General features: G+C 34.2%; 1 protein-coding gene across 2 annotated transcripts in view; it reads left to right on the plus strand.

The window, feature by feature from the left end:
* The window catches only part of PJA2 (praja ring finger ubiquitin ligase 2), a 66627-nt gene that overhangs the window by 22654 nt on the left and 23909 nt on the right, over positions 1 to 20064 (plus strand). For both annotated transcript variants that reach the window (XM_081054558.1, XM_081054559.1), the window contains exons 3-5: positions 935 to 1135; positions 5211 to 6261; positions 15562 to 15744. In XM_081054558.1, coding sequence (XP_080910684.1) covers positions 935 to 1135; positions 5211 to 6261; positions 15562 to 15744 — 1435 coding nt within the window. The remainder of the gene's footprint in view (positions 1 to 934; positions 1136 to 5210; positions 6262 to 15561; positions 15745 to 20064) is intronic.

Here is a 20064-nt window from a genome sequence, read left to right on the forward strand (position 1 = left end):
TATAACACTTGCTATTACGTCTTACAAATATATGTTGTTTTTCCTTCATGCTTGGAAGCAATTTCTGATTTTAATGCAATAAAGTAAAAATATGTAACTTTTCTATTTTTTGACTGTGCCATATACTGAGATAATATTTTGTTTAGCTCCTGCATTATATATGTAAAATATAATTGACTAAGTAAATTTATACCTAATATATATATGTAAAATAATGTCATACTTAGGAAAAGATGCTACTGTTTACTATTATATGTTTCTCAGTCATCAGAACTTAGGATTCGAGTTCTTCAAATGTTGATGACTTTTCTTGCCATAATGTATACCATTGATAATTTTGAAATTTGGGGTAGCATACATTTGACTCAGCTCATCACTGTTTTCTTTCGGAGAATTTTTCTCTGACCCTAATCTTTGGGATGTATTTATTGTGGTTCAGTTGGTTCTTTGACAGTACAGATAGCATTTAAAGAAGTTACCTGTTACCTTTTGACAAGTATGTATTCACTCTTAATGGGACTGAAACCATCATTCTATCATGTGCTAGTAAATCACTCAGCAATTTAGCACTTATACGTAAGGTACTTAGATAATTTGGAGGATCATTCTCCAAATATCCTTAATAAGCTTTTGCTCTATAGTAATTTGGCATATGAAAAATCTCTTTTTGGTAGGTAACATTATAAAAATCTTAAATACCTTAAAGGAACCAAGCTTCAAAAGATGTTTTTTGGAGTAAAGAGACCACATAACTCATAACATAGTGTTTCACGTTTACTTTTCAAGTATATTTTATAGTACTAGTAAAGTACACTTGATGTTCAGTAGCATGTGATTTGGCAAACACTAACAAATATATTGAAACATTACCCCTACTAGTTGCCAGAATAAATGTCATTACTATACCTCTTTTATTTTTAATTCTATTTTTCAGCAATGGATCAAGAATCCAGCAAGGCGGGCTGGCCCAAACCAGCAGGAGGATATCAGACAATCACAGGCAGGAGATATGGAAGAAGACATGCGTATGTCAGTTTTAAACCGTGTATGACCAGGCATGAAAGAAGTTTAGGTCGGGCTGGTGATGACTATGAGGTGTTGGAACTAGATGATGTTCTAAAGGAAAATTCCTCAGGTATGCAACACGGAATTATTTAAGAGGTATTACTGTTATTTCCCTGAAAATAAGACCGGTCTTATATTAGTTTTTGCTCCAAAGACGCATTAGGGCTTATTTTCAGGGGATGTCATATTTTTTCATGTAGAACAAGCTACATTTATTCATGTACAGCAATCTACATTGATTCATTTATTCATGTACAAAAATCTACATTTATTCAAATACAGTCATGTCATCTTCTGGAACATCGTCCCAACTCTCTAAACCCTGAATTCCGACTTGAATTCCTTGTGACTCCATTTCCTGTAGAACCATTGGCCGCAATCGCTCATGTCCAGCAATAGAGCTCTCCTTAAATGAGCGTTTCTTGTCCATGGAGCCTGCTCGTAGTGCGCTGGCAACACAGCTGTCAGTGATTTTATCCCATGAATTCTTCACCCAAGTCATGACCTCTTGCAGGCTAGACTTCACAAAGTTTCCACCCTGATTTCTCTCCATTCTGTTTTCCATGTAGTCATTGATTTCCATGTGCAAATGGTCTTTGAGTAGCTTGTTTATTGCAATATCAAGAGTGGAGATAGGCAGTCATTCCTGCGGGAATCATTATTTGATCTGTTCTTCTCTCTGCAAGGAAGTTCTTCATGTCTTTAGCGCGGTGAGTGCTGGCTGAATCCCAGACTAGCAGACCTCTTTGGCCACCTTGCAAAACAAGTGGCAGCATTAAATCGACCCACTTCCTTATAACTTCTTGTGTGCACCAGGCTTTTTCGGTTTCAAGAACATAAATGCCTAAAAGACGTTCAACCTTATCTTTTTTGTCCTTAGTGATGATTAGAGGTGGAGCTTTCTTTCCATCCAGATGAATTGCCAAAATACAGGTAACGTGCACTTTTGTAACCAGTGGAGGGAACATAGATTGACAAGGCACCCCTATGATCAATTGTCCTTTGAGATCCTTGGCCCATAAACACTGCAGTTTCATCCATAGCAATCATGTTGGAGAGTTGGTGTTTAGAAAAGTCGATGCCATCAACTAAGAATTTGAATGCAGGCCGGCCTGGTGGCTCAGGTAGTTAGAGCTCCGTGCTCCTAACTCCTAAGGCCGCCGGTTCGATTCCCACATGGGCCAGTGGGCTCTCAACCACAAGGTTGCTGGTTCAATTCCTCCAGTGGGGGCTGCGCCCCCTGCAGCTAGCAATGACAACCTGACCTGGAACTAAGCTGCGCCCTCCACAGCTAAGACTGAAAAGACAACAACTTGAAGCTGAACGGCACCCTCCACAACTAAGATTGAAAGGACAAAAACTTGACTTGGAAAAAAGTCCTGGAAGTACACATTGTTCCCCAATAAAGAACTGTTCCCCTTCCCCAATAAAAAAAAAATCTTAAAAAAAAAAAAAGAATTTGAATGCAAGTGCACGTTTAATAACTTCAGTATCTTCCAGCTTGAACAGTGTTGTCGATCTTAGAGACAGTTCATATCTCTGAAGGAAGCCATCCAACCAGTGTTGTGATGCTTTGAATTCTTCTGGGGATATTTCTAACTGTGGTGCCATTGCAAGGGCAAATGCTTGACTATCAGCCCTGCGCACAACCAAAGACTTTGTTCTCCTGTCAGCAATCTACTCAGAGATGATGTCTTCCAGCTCAGGAAATAATGGTTGCGAACCTGATCCACACTAGTGCTTCGTAGCATTTCTCTCGTCCACCTGTTGAAACGGAGGTTATGGTATTCTGCTCACCATTTTTGGACCATTCGGAGATCCAGCTTCTTCTCTTTGCAGAAAGCCGTAAGATTCTTGCCCCGGGAGTCCTCCACAATTCCTTTCTTGTACTCGACGGAATAGTTCTTTCTTTTTGCACTCATCTTGTCTGAGGGTCAAAATATTATTTCCTTTAAATCTACCATTAAGTCAAGTGTTAATTGAAGACTTATGAGACAGGAGTGCCAACAAAAATGATGACAGTTAAGAATGATGGCCCACACAAAAGAGAAGAAAAATTGCAGGCACCAAAATTTAGAAAACATTTCTTTATTTCACAGGAGTACATTAAGTATGTCCATTATAACACATGATGTACTGAATTATGAATATTCATTTTAAACACAACCACGTCCGTTCATTATCAAGTGTGCACATCATTCGTGTGTTGTGTCTGTACTCCGATTGGTCATTCAGTAATAAGTCTTGAGTTCATCTGTTTACATAGGCGTTTACCTCTTGTCCAAATGCACCTGCTTGGGTATTTACAAATACTTAATTATAATTTATATTATCATTTATTTTAAGTATTAATGTCAATAATATTTATATTTATATTTCAATATTATTATTTTATTATTCAATACGTCCATTGTGTGTTGCAATGGACGTACTAAGTACATCCATCTGACTGATGAACTTAACTTATTTTGGGGGTAAGGCTTATATTACGAGCTTCCTGAAAAAATCATGCTAGGGCTTATTTTCCGGTTAGGTCTTATTTTCGGGGAAATACAGTAATAAGCATGTAGGAATTGGTCCTGTAATATTTGAAATTGTGAGTTGGGTTTTATGTGTCTATGAGTATAAATACTCTACACTTCTTAGCAAAAAATTCTATTTTGAAATTGTTATTGAATTTAATAGTATACACATTTAAACATAGAAGAAAATAGAATATGGCTAATTATTAAAATATAACTACAATGGCATGGCATACATACCTGTCAATTACCTGTGATTATATTGTCACATCCTTTAGCTAGAGGAAATCTCTATCTTTCAATCAAACAACATTTTTAATATGAACTGAATATATTTTACCCTGCATATTATGTTTAAATAGCTTTATGTTTTTGAATAGATTGTTTTAATTGTATCTCTAAATAATTTGGCTTGGCTAATTTGATTTTTAAAAATCATTTTATAAAGTATAAATGTCAACTAATGTTTATTCCGTTAAAAATTTTTTTTAATTTATTCGGGTGACAATTGTTAGTAAAATTACATAGATTTCAGGTGTACAATTCTGTAATACATCATCTATAAATCCCATTGTGTGTTCACCACCCAGAGTCAGTTCTCCTTCCGTCACCATATATTTGAACCCCCTTACCCTCAAAATTCTTAATTATTCAGTGGTTTGCAAAAGTATTTTTCAGATACCCATGTATTATAATGATGTACTTTTGGACTAAAATATCATCTTTTATCCTGAGTAAAATGGATAATTCTAGTTTACTTTTACTATCATTTATATATAAGAGTCTGAATTGTTAGCTAAGGTCATTCTGTTAAAAGATCCTTTTTGTAATATGAGAAGACTTCTCTTCAGTTACTTATAATTTATAAATTTTTGTTCCAAGATATCAAATGTCTTCATTTTTATTATTACATTAGTAGTGATAAAACAGACATGCTAAAGTAATTTATAGGGTAGGATTTTCTCTTGCCTTGAGATTCTGACAAACTTGCAAAGAGAATCAACATTGACTTTTTCATTGTTTTTCATTCATAGCTGTAATATATCTAAAGTTAACTCATTATTATGGATGTATTACAACAATCCATTTTGGAGATAGAAATCTAATATTATAAATCTAAAGACTGGCATATAATCTGAATTGACGTCAAACACAATAGTCATTTCTGTTAGGTCTATAACCTGATCTTATATCTATCATAAAAAACTTTTGAAGTGTTTTTCACCTGCATGTGTAATAAAAAAAAGTTAAGTTTGAATTGCACATCCCAATGACAGGGCAGATTGGTTACCCTCTGACTTCACTTATGCCTCTTATTATGTAGTCTTTCAACGGCCTCTCCTTTTAATGTCTTTCGCAGAATGTTTTAACTATTAGGATTTAGGTAAAAAACATGCAAAAGGCATATGAGGGAGATGATACTGAAAGGGCATAATGAACTCATAGGGTAACTGTTCTGGCCTCCCAATTAACTTAGGGAGCATAGAAGCACCTGTCAGAGAAATTCACTTACATTCTCAAGTAGGTCATCATTGGTATGATTTCTATTTAAACAGTCATTATTAAATCAAATTTTATCTAAAGTAATCCTTCCAAATGTGTTTCCTTTTGTTCTCTACGAAGGTTTCAGTCCATTGGATCAAGTTCAGTCTTCTTTACCCAGCGATCCTTTATTTGAAAAAAGTGAAACAGAAATTCCCATTTGTGATACAGCATTGAATGAAACCATTGAGAGCAGTCCCTCCTTTGCTGCAGTACATCATAGTGGGGAAGGCAGGGAGACCTTAGGAAGCAGTGCGAATCTTCATAATCACTCTGAGGGAGAATATACTCCAGGAGCTTGTAACGCTTCAAGTGTCCAAAATGGAATTGCACTGGTTCATACTGACTCTTATGATCCAGATGGCAGGCGTGGAGAGGATAATGACCGTCTTCAGCTTTCTGCAGAGGTTGTGGAAGGTGGTAGATATCAGGAAGCATTGGGCAATACAATATTTGAGTTGGCAAATGGAGAGGTGGAGGCTTATACTGGTCTTTCTCCACCAGTTCCCTCTTTTAACTGTGAAATAAGAGATGAGCTTGAAGAGTTAGATTCAGCACCTTTAGTGAAAAGTCCTCTTGGTGACATTGAGTTTGTCAAAGAGAACAATCAGGAATTTCAGAGGTCCTCTTCTAAAGATGAAGTTGTTAGAAAGAAAGAGCAAAATACTAGCCAGGAGCCACAGACAGAAAATTCAACTGAAGAATCAGCCTGTGCTCCAGGGCATATTTGCAGTGAACAAAATACCAGGGGTAGGGACACCAACCAGGGAAGTTCTCCTGAACAGGTAGTAAGGCCCAAAGTTAGAAAACTGGTAAGTTCAAGTCAAGTGGACCAAGAAACAGGATTTAATAGGCATGAGGCTAAACAAAGAAGTGTTCAGAGGTGGAGGGAAGCTTTGGAAGTCGAGGAAAATGGCCCAGATGACCTCTTAATAAAATGTGATGACTACGATGGAGAACATGACTGTATGTTCTTGGATCCACCTTACTCAAGAGTTACACAGAGGGAAACAGAGAATAACCAGATAACATCGGAAAGTGGAGCCACAGCAGGAAGGCAAGAAGTTGTGGATAACACCTTTTGGAACGGCTATGGAGATTATTACCAGCTGTATGATAAAGATGAAGATAGGTAAGGTTTCATTCAGTCTTTGCCAGATTGTGTAGTGAGCGAAGTGGTTTATTTCTGGTAACAAGATGTTCAATGGATAGACTCTCAGATGTGGTCAGGGAATTAGATATTTTAACTTATCAAATATTCTTGTTTACCAAGTGCTAATCATACATGCAAACTACTGTTGTTTTACAGAAACCTTCTTTGAGGTGTTTCAGGAGTTTATAGAAATTATAACTTCAGATAATGATTATTAATTATTACAAAAGGATAGAGATACTAATTATTTTAATTCTTGGTATTTCAGTTAATGAAATACAAGGTAAACATTTTTGTATTTTAAAAAATTCTGTGTTAAGCCAGTCTGGGTTTAAAAAGTAATTATAATCATAAATTTTTATTGATAGTATTGTGTTAACTTTGTCAATATTTATTAACATCACCTGTTTCTTTATACTTCATGTTGCTTTTCCTATCTCTAAGTTTATTTTTTACTTATTTTAATTTAGCATTTAATTTTCATTAACAGCTCCTTGTGGTGTGTACTATTATTTCCCCATTTGTAGATGAGGAAACTAAGGCACAACAGAGTTAACTGACTTCTAAGGTGACAGAGCTAGTAAATGGTGGAGCTGGAATTTGAATATCTACTTATTACCTAACCTCGTACTCTCTTCTTCACCACGACAATTTACTGTTTTCAAGAGAATACATAACTTTTCTTATAATGAGCATTCTGATTCCTCTTACAAGCATAGATTTTTTTTCTCAAATTGTAAGACAACAGAAAGGAGCGAGAAGTGGAGAATTTCTTTGTCTAGCTGCTGATTTTACATTACCCCAGAGTCCAGATGTTCAGGTATCCTTTTAAACTGGTTGTAATCCCAACTATGCTCAATTACAGTGCATTTTCACGATTTTATTAACTTGTGGAAAAAATTAGTTTTTTAAAACTAAAAAGTACTACAAAGGGAGAAATTTATACTTTAAAATGTGAATGAATTTTATGTATTTTATTTCATATCATGAAATCAACAAAATATGTTGTTTTCTTTGGACATGAACTAAGGTTCTATAATATAGTATAAGTAACTTGTAGAAATAATTGAAATATAATTTCTACCGCTATCTTGGAAGTTTGTAAACTTTAAGGGTTAGCAGACAATATTTATATAACCTGTTGTTTTTGAAGTTAAGGAAAGGTAAAAGTAGTTAAGAACTTTTGCCTGACTTAATTTCTGTTTGTTCAGTTTAGGTCCACAATCTTTTATACAAAATCCATAAAGATCTAAAAATGGAAATTGGCACTAAAATGAGGGCTTTTCTTTCAAGTATTCATACATTTTGCTGCAGTAATATGAGTGTTTGAGTACTAGGTTCTGGCTTAGACCCCACTGGGCATTGTTAGGTAGTATTTCTAAATCTTGGTGGGGGGGAAATCTAAATTCCAGAACATATTCAATCATAAGATTTTTGGATTGGATTGTTCTACCTCTAGGTTACTATTTATATATATATATAGTATATATATATATATATATACATATATATATATACACGTATATATGTACGTGTATATATATGTATAGTCTTAGGTAACTTATGTTTTTGAAAATATAAGGTTGTTCCATATTTTCCTCCAGTTAGTTTTGCTTGTTTTGAAGAAAATCATTTAATTTGACTGTGCCTTTTCCTTTGTGGACACACTAATTAAAAACCTCTTTTGTTTGCTTTTTATAGACAAACCTAATATCGAATTAAGTTGATGAAATCTTTATACTGTTTGCCAACCTCAAGAGAAAGGGCAGTTTTTGTGTCTTAGTTTTTAAGTCAGTTCTTTTTGTCAATACTAGAAGTGTTTTCTTTGTCTAGAATGACTCTGGACTTTCAATGGTTATAGGACGTTGTCTTAGTAGTATATTTATTTATAATTGTTTGTCCTTAAGTGAAATGTCTGTATTCTAAACAATGATAGATTTTGTACAAACAGAATATATAGATGAGAAAAGCACTTATAGTTAATAGAAACTTTTTTTCTTTCTACTTTTTAGTAATATATTGACTTACAGAACCTGTAAGTGGATGTGCTTAAATGATGAAACTAATTTTGTAGCATTCTTTAAAACACACTGAAATGCCAGAAACACTCAGGATTTTTTTAAAGACTTCTCTCAAAATAAGTTCTCAAGGATAATCTTTCTACCTAAGATTCCACTTATATTTGCATTTATAAGCCATAAAATATATTTTAGGACCTCATTTCAATAGTCTCTACAATTTTAAGGAGGTTTTCTATTTCTATATTACCGTTTTTAGTTCCCCTACCTTTACTCCCTACAAAGAATCACAGTTGCCGGTTGCCTTTTAATATGGTGCCAGATAAAGGTTGTCATTTAGTAGTCATACACATACAGTTTTATCTTGCCACATGTTCATCTGCCTGTTGTTTTACTATAGTCCTGCTCAGTTCTGATATTAACACGTTGGAGAAATGGGGAAACACGGTGACTCTACTTACCATAAGTACCCTGCGAAGGAAAGTATAAATATCTTCTGCTTTGAGTCTGGGTTTTTTTTTGAGTTGTCATTGTTTTGTGAAACTTAAAGATGATATACTTGAAAAGTTTTCTTGTCATGTTTGTATTATAATCGCTACAAATAGAACTCCCTTGTCAAGAACATGACTAAAATTTACTGCAGCATTTGTAGATACAGGAATTTTGACCATTTAAAAAATACATAATTTATACATTCTTTATAAGTGGAAAAGTATTTTAATGACTGCATGGCCCATTTCTTTCTTGAAAGATTCTAAATGATCACTTCATCACATCTGAAACATTACAGTCTATGGGATAAGCTTTGCAGCTGGTAGCATTGCTCTGAGCTGTTTGACAGGAACTGAGCACCACCTTATTAAATTAGAACTGCAAGTGGAATTTTAATAGGGAGCATATAAATACCAGACTTGGAATTAGACCAAAGAGCTAAGGTTAACTCCCTCCTCTTTCAAAATATTCTCTGAGACCTTTAATAACTGTTTAAGAACAAGATCTTGAGTTTAAAAGGACCTTTTAGCCATGCCAGTACATTTTAACCTTGGGCCTAACTGTTTTGAAGAAAGGCATGCCATCTCGTGACCATTTCTTATAGAACTTGAGGTTCCTTTCAGTTTTACTGTCCCGAGGCCTTAACCTTGCTTAAAACCTTACCTAAAATGTCGGGGGAGCTTTTTGTTGATGATGATGTTGGCAAAATATGAAGAATATTAGCCATTTAGTGATTTCATTGTGATGTATTGAAAAAAGATTTATTGAAATCCTCCTAAGTGTCATATTTTGTTCTCGCTTACTCGGTAAATGCTAATAATAATGATTCCTGTTCCCTTGGTGTTTACCAACTTTGTGAGGAAGACAAAATGTACAGGTAATTAATTACCTTGAGGCCAAATTAAGCTCCTGTCCCCTTCTATATGTTAACTGAGAGCCATGAAGAAAGAGCTCCTCTGATCTCCCTGTATCCCAACAAATAAAACATCTATGTCCAGTTAAAACAAAGATGTCAAAGCACATGCTCCAACATTTTAGTCAACCTTTTTTTTTCATCTTGTTTATAAGTTCATAGAAGTTTACAAGGAATGAATTACGGATAAATTGGTTTGTTCCTCAGGCATGCTGGGAGTTACAGATTACAATATTCTGATATTAAGAGAAAGAACCAGAAAGTTGTAAAAGGCAGGCACAATTGAAAAAGAACAACCATCCTGGACTTACTCGCTTGTAGATTTGAACTACTTCCGTTTGTATCACTGTATTACAATGAAGTTCAGTGGTGAAATGTCCAACACTGCTGAGATTATCTTCAGTATGCTATCTTTGAAAATGGAGAGAATTATATGTTGTAACACATTTTCCATCCCTAGTATTTTCAGTAAAATTCAAAAAGTGATTTTGATCCTCTGCTAGTCAGGTAACAATTACCTAAAATTTCACTTTCTCCTAGGCTCCTACATAGTTGAGTATTTATGGATGTGAAAAATGCCAGGGAAGACAAACCAGTTCTTTGAGGGATTTAGTCAAGAAGGGGTTGCTTTGGGCTGTTATTACTTATAGATATTATTTCTACCTAGGATTTGTACATAATTGTTTGTCTAGAAATCACATGTAATTTCATTCTATAGGTGAAAAAAGGTTTTCTTGGTGCACAGTTGAATGTGTAAAGAGAGTAACATGAGTAAGTTACAGTTGTCACTTTTGAATACAGCTCTAAATGCTAGTGGGAGACAATACTAATGATAGGTCATAGAAAATCAAAGTGGTACTCAATTTAGTTTTTACTTTGAGAAATTTAACATGTTTAACTCGTGCTTTTATAATCAAGAACAAATTGGTCCTCTTTTCCACGATTCTTTTGTGCCCTATTTGTTCTGTTGCTTGCTCTTCTTGAAGAGTTGTTTTTCAATCCGTTTTTTTTTTTTTCTTTTAGTTTCATGCACTCTTAGTAGATAACATTGTCTTTTGCTTTCCTGGAGATACTGAAATAGATAAACGTGAACTTTCTTGTTTTCCTCTTCTCCATCTTAGAATATCTTAGTATCTGTGCCTATTTTTGATTTCTTCTTTAGGAAAGAGAGGTAACGTTTCTCAGTCTGTGCCTACCATCATATCTGACACCTTACTTTATCAATTATCCTTATTCCTAGATTGCTTCCCTCTACCTCTCATTCTTGTAAGTTTTCTGAATCCTGGGGCGAACCTTCACTTGATCTTGCTCCCTCTATTAACTGTGCCTGTTTATGTTTTCTCTTTCACTGTTGAATTTTCAGAATAAATGTTACACACTCACTGCTTCTATTACTATCCACTTTTCTTAAATGGCTCCAAATCTAATTCTCAGTATTATTTCTCCATTGTTGAATGTTAACAGTGACCTAATTTCCACAGCCAGTTGACTTTTCTCACTACCTATTTTCTTTGACTTCATTGCTATTATTGAGCTGTTTGCTCACCCTTTCCTGCATCAGTTTCTCTTCCATTGACCTATTTTGGTTTCTTTGCTAAGTCTTTCTGGACCCCAGGAGTCTGCAAACTTTTTAAAGGGGTAACCAGGTAGTAAATATTTTAGGCTTTGTGGACCAAAAGATAAAATATAAAATCGAAGATATTCTGTAGCTACTTATGCAACCATTTAAAAATGCAAAAAACATCAACAACAAAAAAAATTCTTAGCTTCTAGCTCATAAAAAATGGACAGATGACCAATTTTGGCTCCTGGACCAGGACATAAAGAGAGACTAAGACTTTTAAAGCCAATTGGATAACCTGATGTCTGATATTGCCATTCAGTAAGACAAACCAGAGGAAGTAGACTGGATTTTCTTTGGTAGAGAAGAGGAAAATGGTGGTGTGTTGGTAGGAAATCCAATTGAAGTGTCTAAACAGACATCTCATATAATGAAAGAAGTAATTGTTACTTTTATTGAATGGTTTTTCAAAAAATTGTGCTAAAGATTTTATCTGCATTATTCATTTAAACATCATTGTAGACCTAAAAGTAAAGATTAAAATTCTCATTTTACAGATGAGGAAAAATGAGCTTAGGGAAGTTAAATGCCCAGGCTTACTTCACTAGTAAGTACCAAGCCAGGATCCTAACCCACATCTAACTGACTTCAAAGCTTGCTCTTACCAATGTGGCATTTAACCACTAGGGATGAAAAAGAGGCTGTCATAGATGGACCTTTCACCTGATGTTATATACATAAATATAGTACTTTGTTTCTTCAGTAAGGACATTGCCTGTGGTAGGTTTTTTGTCTTTTATAGTAAAAAATTTTAATCAGAGTTGCATAATCTCCTCTGAGTAGCCCTATGAGTCAATTTGGACTTTTAGAGCTATAAATTAGTATAGACGTTGTTTGAAATTTGTGACATAATATTCAGAATGAAATATTAATAGGAAATTACTCATATATTACTTTCTATCACTTATATCACAAATGTATATTAAGTTTTGGAACATATTTTAAAGAGGATTAATTGCTGGCCCCTTTCAAATAAAATTGTATCACTAAAAGTTCTCTATTTAAAGTCATGCTACTGCACAGTCTTGCTTAAATTCCAAGAGCTTACAAGTACTTTTCACTATTCAGGCTGATCTCCTTGGACAGTTTTCTGGTAATTATTAAAGAAACTGATTTTGCACTTTCGAAAAGTATTTTTAAATGCACTGTTAAGCCCTGCGCCATAGTGAGTTTGACTAAATAAACAAGAAGTCTCATCTATGAATTAATTGAAAAACAAAAGAAGAAATTTTATTAGGTGAGGGTCTTAAAGTAATGATCTGGGCCTGAAGGAGAAAAAAGGTGAAGTGATTGTGAAGACATCTTTGATGATGATGGGAAGAATGGTTGTGGTGACAGTTCACACTTGAGGGACAGTATTTGGAATAAGAGTATTCATGTAACAGAAAAGGATGTAAAAGTGTATTAGTCACTGCAATCAGATTGTATTAAATCATAAATGCCATTCAAAGTTTAAACTTTTTCTTATAGACCAGAATTTTCTGAAGTGGGTGAAATAATGGTGCATGGACAGGCGTTATTAATTTTTATCATTATATATTTATTTTAATTGGGATCAGAAAAAAATATAGCTAGCTCTTCAATTTGGAGTTTTATGAATATTGCTTAGGAGATAACTAAATGCATTTGAGTGAAAAAGATGTTAAAAATATTTACAAATAGTTATGTAGCAAATATTGTGTTTTAATATTTATAGTGTTTTGTATATATTAACTCATTTGCTCATAGCATGAACTCAGTAAGCTATTAAATACTATTATTATATTCACGTGATATGTAAAGCGATAAAGGCATAGAGAAGTTCAGTAACTTTTTCACAGTTAACAATTGCTGAATTCAAGTGCAGGCAAGCTGACTCCAGAACCTGTGTTCCCAACTACTGTGCACCTTAGGACACAATATTAATGCACAGTTGTAGCAAAAATTGTGAAGGCTGCAGGCATATGCCTTAAGCTTGTGAAATACTGCTTTAGGAGGAAAGAACTGTGGAAGGTTTTTGAAGTAATATTATAAATGTACTATTTGATATAAATTGAAGTGATAGTGATTACTCAGAATACATTTTTTTTAAAGTGAGTCCAAGGAGTGGGATTAAATTTAAGGACACCAATTAACAAGCTAAGTCTAGGTTTGGAAAAAAGCACTTGAAAGGGAGTTTTAGGAGAGACAGAGAAAAAGGAGCTAGTATATAAGAACAGAAAGAATGCAAAGTAAGAAAGGACTTAAACATGAGTTTGGGAAGAGTCAAAGATATGTGCTTTCCAGCTTGAGAGCAGAGTAATAATATTGACAGATAGAAAATGAAGAAAGGAAGTTACTGGCAGATGAATCTTGTTTTAAAAATACAACTTTTGAAAAAGGGTGAAAATCCAAAAACGTTTGGAGAGCAGTTGGTAATTATGAAAGCTCATTAATATGGTGGTCAGGGCTGGCATATATATTTATAGACTACCTTCTTAGAGGCGAGGGTTATGTTTAATGAGTAATGATGACATAGACCAGGGGTTTGTAAACTTAAACGGCCAGATAGTAAATATTTTAGGTTTTGCTGACCAAGAGGCAAAATTAAAGATAAACATATAAAAAAACATTTTTAGCTCACAGACCATGGAAAAAAGCCAGCAGGGCCAGAGATTTAGCCAAAAGGTTGTAGTTGGCCAGTCTTTGACTAGTCTTCTTAAATATATTGACTATTGATGATAGATATTCTTTTTATATTAAAATTTAGAGATATTCCATTAATCTGGAAAAGTTTAGAAGTTTCATATATTTCTGAACGGATCATATTCTCAGTGAAATGTTTTCAATATGAGCTTTTCTTCAGTATGTTAGAAGTTGCCACAAATTAGTATAAAATCTTACCCTAAATGTTCAAGACATCAAAATCGGAGTTGGTGATTCAGCTTTGATTATTTGAGAAGCTTCATAGTCAAGGAAACTTAGCTCAATAAGCTCCTTTAAAATTATTTTCTGTGTTAGATTTTGACACTGATAGAAGCCTAAGAATGATTTACTTGTTTTTAAGATTATTCTTTGGGTCACAGAAAATTTTATAGACTGTAAGCAACTTGGGCTCATCCCCCGCTGAAGGAACCCCTTTTATTTGCTATGGTAGGGCTATATTGCATTCTTCTTCATGTCTTCATGTTACATGTTTGTGCCCTGCTGCCCACCATTTACTGCAAATTAGATGTTGATTTTACTTCTTCTAGCATCTCAGAGTTCATTGCTAATAGCATCTTGATCTCTTGGGTTTATCTACCTATAGAAACAGGAACTCACTAACCAGTCTAGATATTAATAATATATCATCATTATAAAGAAAATAAATTTTCCTAATCATTTTTCATTTCCTTTAAAAAACATAACCTAAGATTTGTTATTTATTTATTTTTTTTCGGTTTCTCAAAAATCAATGCACAAAGGGAAATTGTTACAGGATTCTTGACCAGAATAGTTGATATGGTTGGAAGGTTGCATTTAAGTTTTATTTTCAACACTGACCAGTAATATTTTTGACTTTGGTAGTATAAGATGACTAGTGTTTGAGAGTAGTTCAATGTAACCAAATTAATCAAGTTAAATATAACCAAAAGTAATTTTCTGAGGTTCTTTATAAACCATTTTATCGTATCTTTTGCTTTCTTATCTAAATATTCTCTGAAATGAAATTTATTTTGTGTTCATAGTCCTAACAAAGGACTCCTTTAAAGATTTGTCAGTGCTGCTTTGTGTGATTTTGAATCTCTCTCCATTTTAAAGTCTTTTGTGAAAAAGGAAGAAAAATAAAGTTAAATTTTTAAAATATGGTGATAGTGGAAATTTATTCATACAGGACATTTCATCAGCTGTCTGTAATCAGAATGTTGTTTTTGCCAAGCTAGATGAGTAATAAGTCTATTATTACTTATTCTAGATAGCATTTAATTTATAAGTACCAAGTTACCAAGTTATTTAGAAATGTCTAAAATGTGAAGAAACTATATATGGAATTATTTAGTGAAGAAAACAATAAATTGATAATTTTGTTATTTGCCATATGCTATATCCATTTGAAAAAGTTATGTTCTACTGAATATATTTATTTCTGTGTTTATTTTTTAAATATTTAAAAAATTGAATTGGCACCTGATGACACGTGACAATCCACTCTATATCATGATGCCTGGTTAACACTCCAAATGATAAATGCACATGTAATGAGGGCTTATTTTATTTCTGTTCTAAATTTTCAGTTCAGAATGTAGTGATGGAGAATGGTCTGCTTCTTTGCCTCATCGATTTTCTGGTACAGAAAAAGATCAGTCCTCAAGTGATGAAAGCTGGGAGACTCTGCCAGGAAAAGATGAGAATGAACCTGAACTGCGGAGTGATAGCAGTGGTCCTGAAGAAAACCAAGAATTATCTCTTCAGGAAGGGTATGTGTAACAGTGAGATTTGTTATTTTTGTATATATTGTACCAGAATACTACGTATCACACGTAAATGTTGGGGATGCTACTAATTGCATTTACAAGCCCTGTGTAGGACCAGTAGGTCTTACTAATTTTTTTGTTATGTTTCTGTATTTTACAAAGAATAAATTAAAAATACTGGTAATTTCAGCATTTTCTATTGAAATACAGTATGGTTTCACTTTGTTTTATTAAGGAAACATGGTCATTTAAAAGATCACCTTGATTGAGTTAGGTATGAGTGAATTAGAGCTACCATTGCTGTAGAGGAGAGATAACAGCAGGAGAGAAGCGGCAGCCTCAGGGAAATCAGTGACATATTCACAGAAATGGAGGCATTAGCAAAAATTAAATGATAATTGAATGTCTAATTGTATTAGATGATATCTCCAGAAATCAGTGATTGATGGTAAACATCTTTATCTTGTCTTGATTTTAATGGGAATGCTCTAGTTCAGAGGTGGTCAGATTTATACTTTGAAGGGCCGGATAGTAAATATTTTCAGCCTTGTGTGCTAGTCTCTATTGCAGCTACTCAATCTGCCATTGTAATATAAAAGTAGCCAGCCATAGACAGATATGTAAGTGAATGGATGTGGCTGTCTTCCAACAAAATTTTATTTATTAAAACAGGTGCCTGGCTACAAATGACCTATGAGACTAGGAAAACCTTTACTCTAGTATTTCCCCAGTTAGAATGATTCTGTCTTTTAGGTTGATTTCATGCACGCACGCGCATGAAACACACATTTTAAAATCACACTAAGGAAATGTTCCCATTATTTGTTTATAGATTTCCAGCAAGAATGTTTGATGAATTTTATTAAAGTCTTTTTAGTATCAGTGGAAATGATCATAATGATTTTTCCCGTTTTAACTAATGATCATAAGGAATAATGCTGTTACTAGATTTCCTAATATTTAACTGCCCTTGCTTCTTAAAATAAACCCAACATGATCACATAGTCATGGTTTATTCTTGTCTTAGTGAGCTGCAGGATTCTGTCTGCTAATATTTTATATAGCATTTTTATATTGAGACCCACAGTGTGAGTTGTCTAGTTTTCTGTCTCAGTAACAGTTTGATACTTGCTTTACTAAAAGAATGTGTCTCCTTTTTTGGTTTTGATTTTTTGGTGTTTAAATAGCTTATTCTTTAAAATTTGTTAGTATTTGTCTGTGAAACCTTTTATACTTCGTATTTTATTGTGAGGGAGTAGCTCTTTAATAATTTTAATTTTTTATATGGTAATTGATTGCTAATTTTAGTCTTCTCATGGGATTTATTTTGGTGAATATGTTTTCTTAGGAAAAAATGTATTTTACCTTGAACTAACATTAAATTTTGTACTTCTCAAAAGATACACATTTACAGCTTGAGATTAATTCTGTAAGAAAATCTGGGAGTAAAACATTAGAAAAATCTGTAAAGAAATTTACAAACATAATTGGTTTTGACAGTGGTAAGTTGAGATGGAGTTTTGTGCTCTTCCTGATTTTATGTTCAATTGTCTTTAATCACTATTACTTAGTTTATTAAGTAATATTTTAGTAGTAAAGTGTTATTATGTAATTTGTGATAGTAATTATTTATTTATTCAACCGATATTTATTGAGCATTTAATATGTGCCAATCATTGTGCTGGATCCTGGGATTATATCAGTGAACAGAATAAATAAGATTTCCTTGTGGAGCTCACATTGTGGTGCAAGAGGCAGGTTATAGCAAGGTACAAACATGATAAGTGACAAACTGTGATGATTACTGTGAAGGAAATAAAACACTGATATGACAGAAAGTAACTACATTAATCAGAACCGGCAGGGTGGACTTTTCTTAGGATTTGACTTTGAGCTTGGATCTAAAAGAGAATTGCAGTTGAGGAAGAGCTTTCTAGGCAAAAGGAAAATTAAGAGCAGAGGTATTGAAAAGGAAAGGACCTGGCATGTATGAAGGTAGCGGGGCAGAAGCGAATGACTGAAGAGTGATAGCAGATGAAGTGGGCCGGAAGCAGACTGTGCAGGACATGGAGCATCTGGAATTTATTCAGCGATCGGTGAGATTTTAAGTAGAGAAGTAATTGGTTTGACACATATTTTAAGAAGACCACTCTAGTCGATTTGTGGAGATTGAATTGGAAAGAGACTAAAGTTAAAAGGGGGGGCGGGGATGAGTTAGTTGTTGGATTAGGAGATGATAATGAGAAAGAAGAAAAGGAAACAGGTTTGGGAATGTTTTTGAGTCATAAGTGTACATTAAGATCACAAGGAAGTATCATTTTATACCCATCCATTAGATTAGCAAAAATTAGGAAATTTGACAATGTCAGGTGTTCCAGAGGATATGAATCAGTTCTTACACACTGCTTGTTGAGGTACGAAGTAGCTCAAATTCACTGAAATTACGTAGTAATTTTAACATTTGCGTGGTAGACTACCCGGTATTCCAACTTTTAGGTATATACTCTGGAGAAACTTTCCCATGTGGCCCAGGAGTGTATACAAGAATGTTCATTGCAGTACTTTTCCTGAAAACTATAAAACTGGATATTACTCAAATGTTAAATGATAGTAGAAAAGTTAGTGGTGTACTCATACATGGGGTATTATACAGCAGTGGAAATGACTGAGCCACAGTTAACATGCAGAAATGTGGATGAATCTAGATAGAACACTGAGTGAAAACCATTCCTGGAATCTATTTCATAAAGCTTAAAAACAAGCAGAAGTAAATGTCTTGTTTAAGTATACAAAAATAGTGAAAACTTCTTTCAGAAGGCAATGGAATGACAACAGCAGCATCAAGTCAGTATTTATCTCACGGGGGGCGGGGGGAGGTGGGGGCCAGTGGTGAGGCCCACGAGATAGGACAGGTGTAGAGTACAAGGTGTATGCCCTTCAGAGGTAATATTCTAATTTCCTGCTTTGGGTGGCGGTTTATGGATATTCAATGTAATATGCTTTATAATGTAAATAGATTGCATATATTCTGCATTGGGGGAAAAATGAATTAAAAAATGAAGGGAATTGAAGGTGAGAAAGTGCAGGCAGTCACTGTACCCAATTCTTTACAAAAGTAAGCGTCCACAATTGGATGTTGGGCCTAGAAAGCGTTGTCCCCAACCCCCAAAAATAAGCATGATTGTTTGCTTTTAGAATGTTCCAGAAGAGAGTAACTGATAATTATCAGAAAGATAAAGTGAAGATAAATTATCGGAAAGATAAAGTGAAGTAAGCCCTTGAGAAGATGAGAAGGGCTGGGATTGAGATTTCAAGGAGAGGGCCTTTAGGAGCAGAGACTTCTCCTGTAACTGTGAAGGTACAAGTGTAGGGGAGTCTGTAGATGTGCAGGTGACAAGAAAAGATGAGTCTCTGGTGATACCAGTCTTGTCATTGTTACTAGATGTTGACAGCTGGGGAGGACAGGAAGGTTGTCCTGTCCTTTCCTTTAAGGAAAGAAGAAAACGTGGGAAATAGGCTTCCAGAGAGCTGGGCAGCAAACTTATAAGGTAAACGTCGAGTAATTGCTGGACACTATTGAGTATTCATATTTTGCCTTTCCTATTAATCAGTTCTAAATATATGAGAATAAAGACAATTCTTTTAAGATATGTGCTGGGATTCCATCTTTGCAACTGATTGACATGGAACAGGGTACCCTTGATTTTGTAAGGTGTAATTTCCTTTTAGGCTTTTTTGACTCTTAATTCAAATTTCAGTTACTTTCCTTTGTACTTCACCTCAAAGATAGGGATTTGAAATATTAAAAATTTGCTAATCAATTAGAATTATTAAAATGAGAGCTTATACCTAAAGCTTGGCAGTAATTTACATGTGTGTTGAGTTATAAAATAAAAACCAGTTGGTTAAATACCAGGTAATTAGGAATGTTTTTTATGCTCTCCAGGATTTTATAAAATAAACTTCTTATAATGTAACTAGATTATTTTATGAAAGCCTTAGCCCTTAAAGATGATGTGGTTTTAACCCAAAGATTTAAAATTCTGTGCTGCAAATAATGAATACTCTTTTGCTGATTTAGTAGCTAAAGGAAGCCATGCAGATATGTAAAATAGGGTCAAATATATAGTAATGGAAGGAGAACTGACTCTGGGTGGTGAACACACAATGTGAGATATAGATAATGTAGTACAGAATTGTACACCTGAAATCTGTGTAACTTTACTAACAATTGTCACCCCAATAAACTTTAAAGAAAAACAATTGTTTAGATTCAAATGAGTTCTTATTTTAGTTTTCTTGTTCTTTGAATTTAAAAAACCC

The sequence above is a fragment of the Rhinolophus hipposideros genome, assembly GCF_964194185.1.
Source record: "Rhinolophus hipposideros genome assembly, chromosome: 7".
Lineage (NCBI taxonomy): Eukaryota > Metazoa > Chordata > Mammalia > Chiroptera > Rhinolophidae > Rhinolophus > Rhinolophus hipposideros.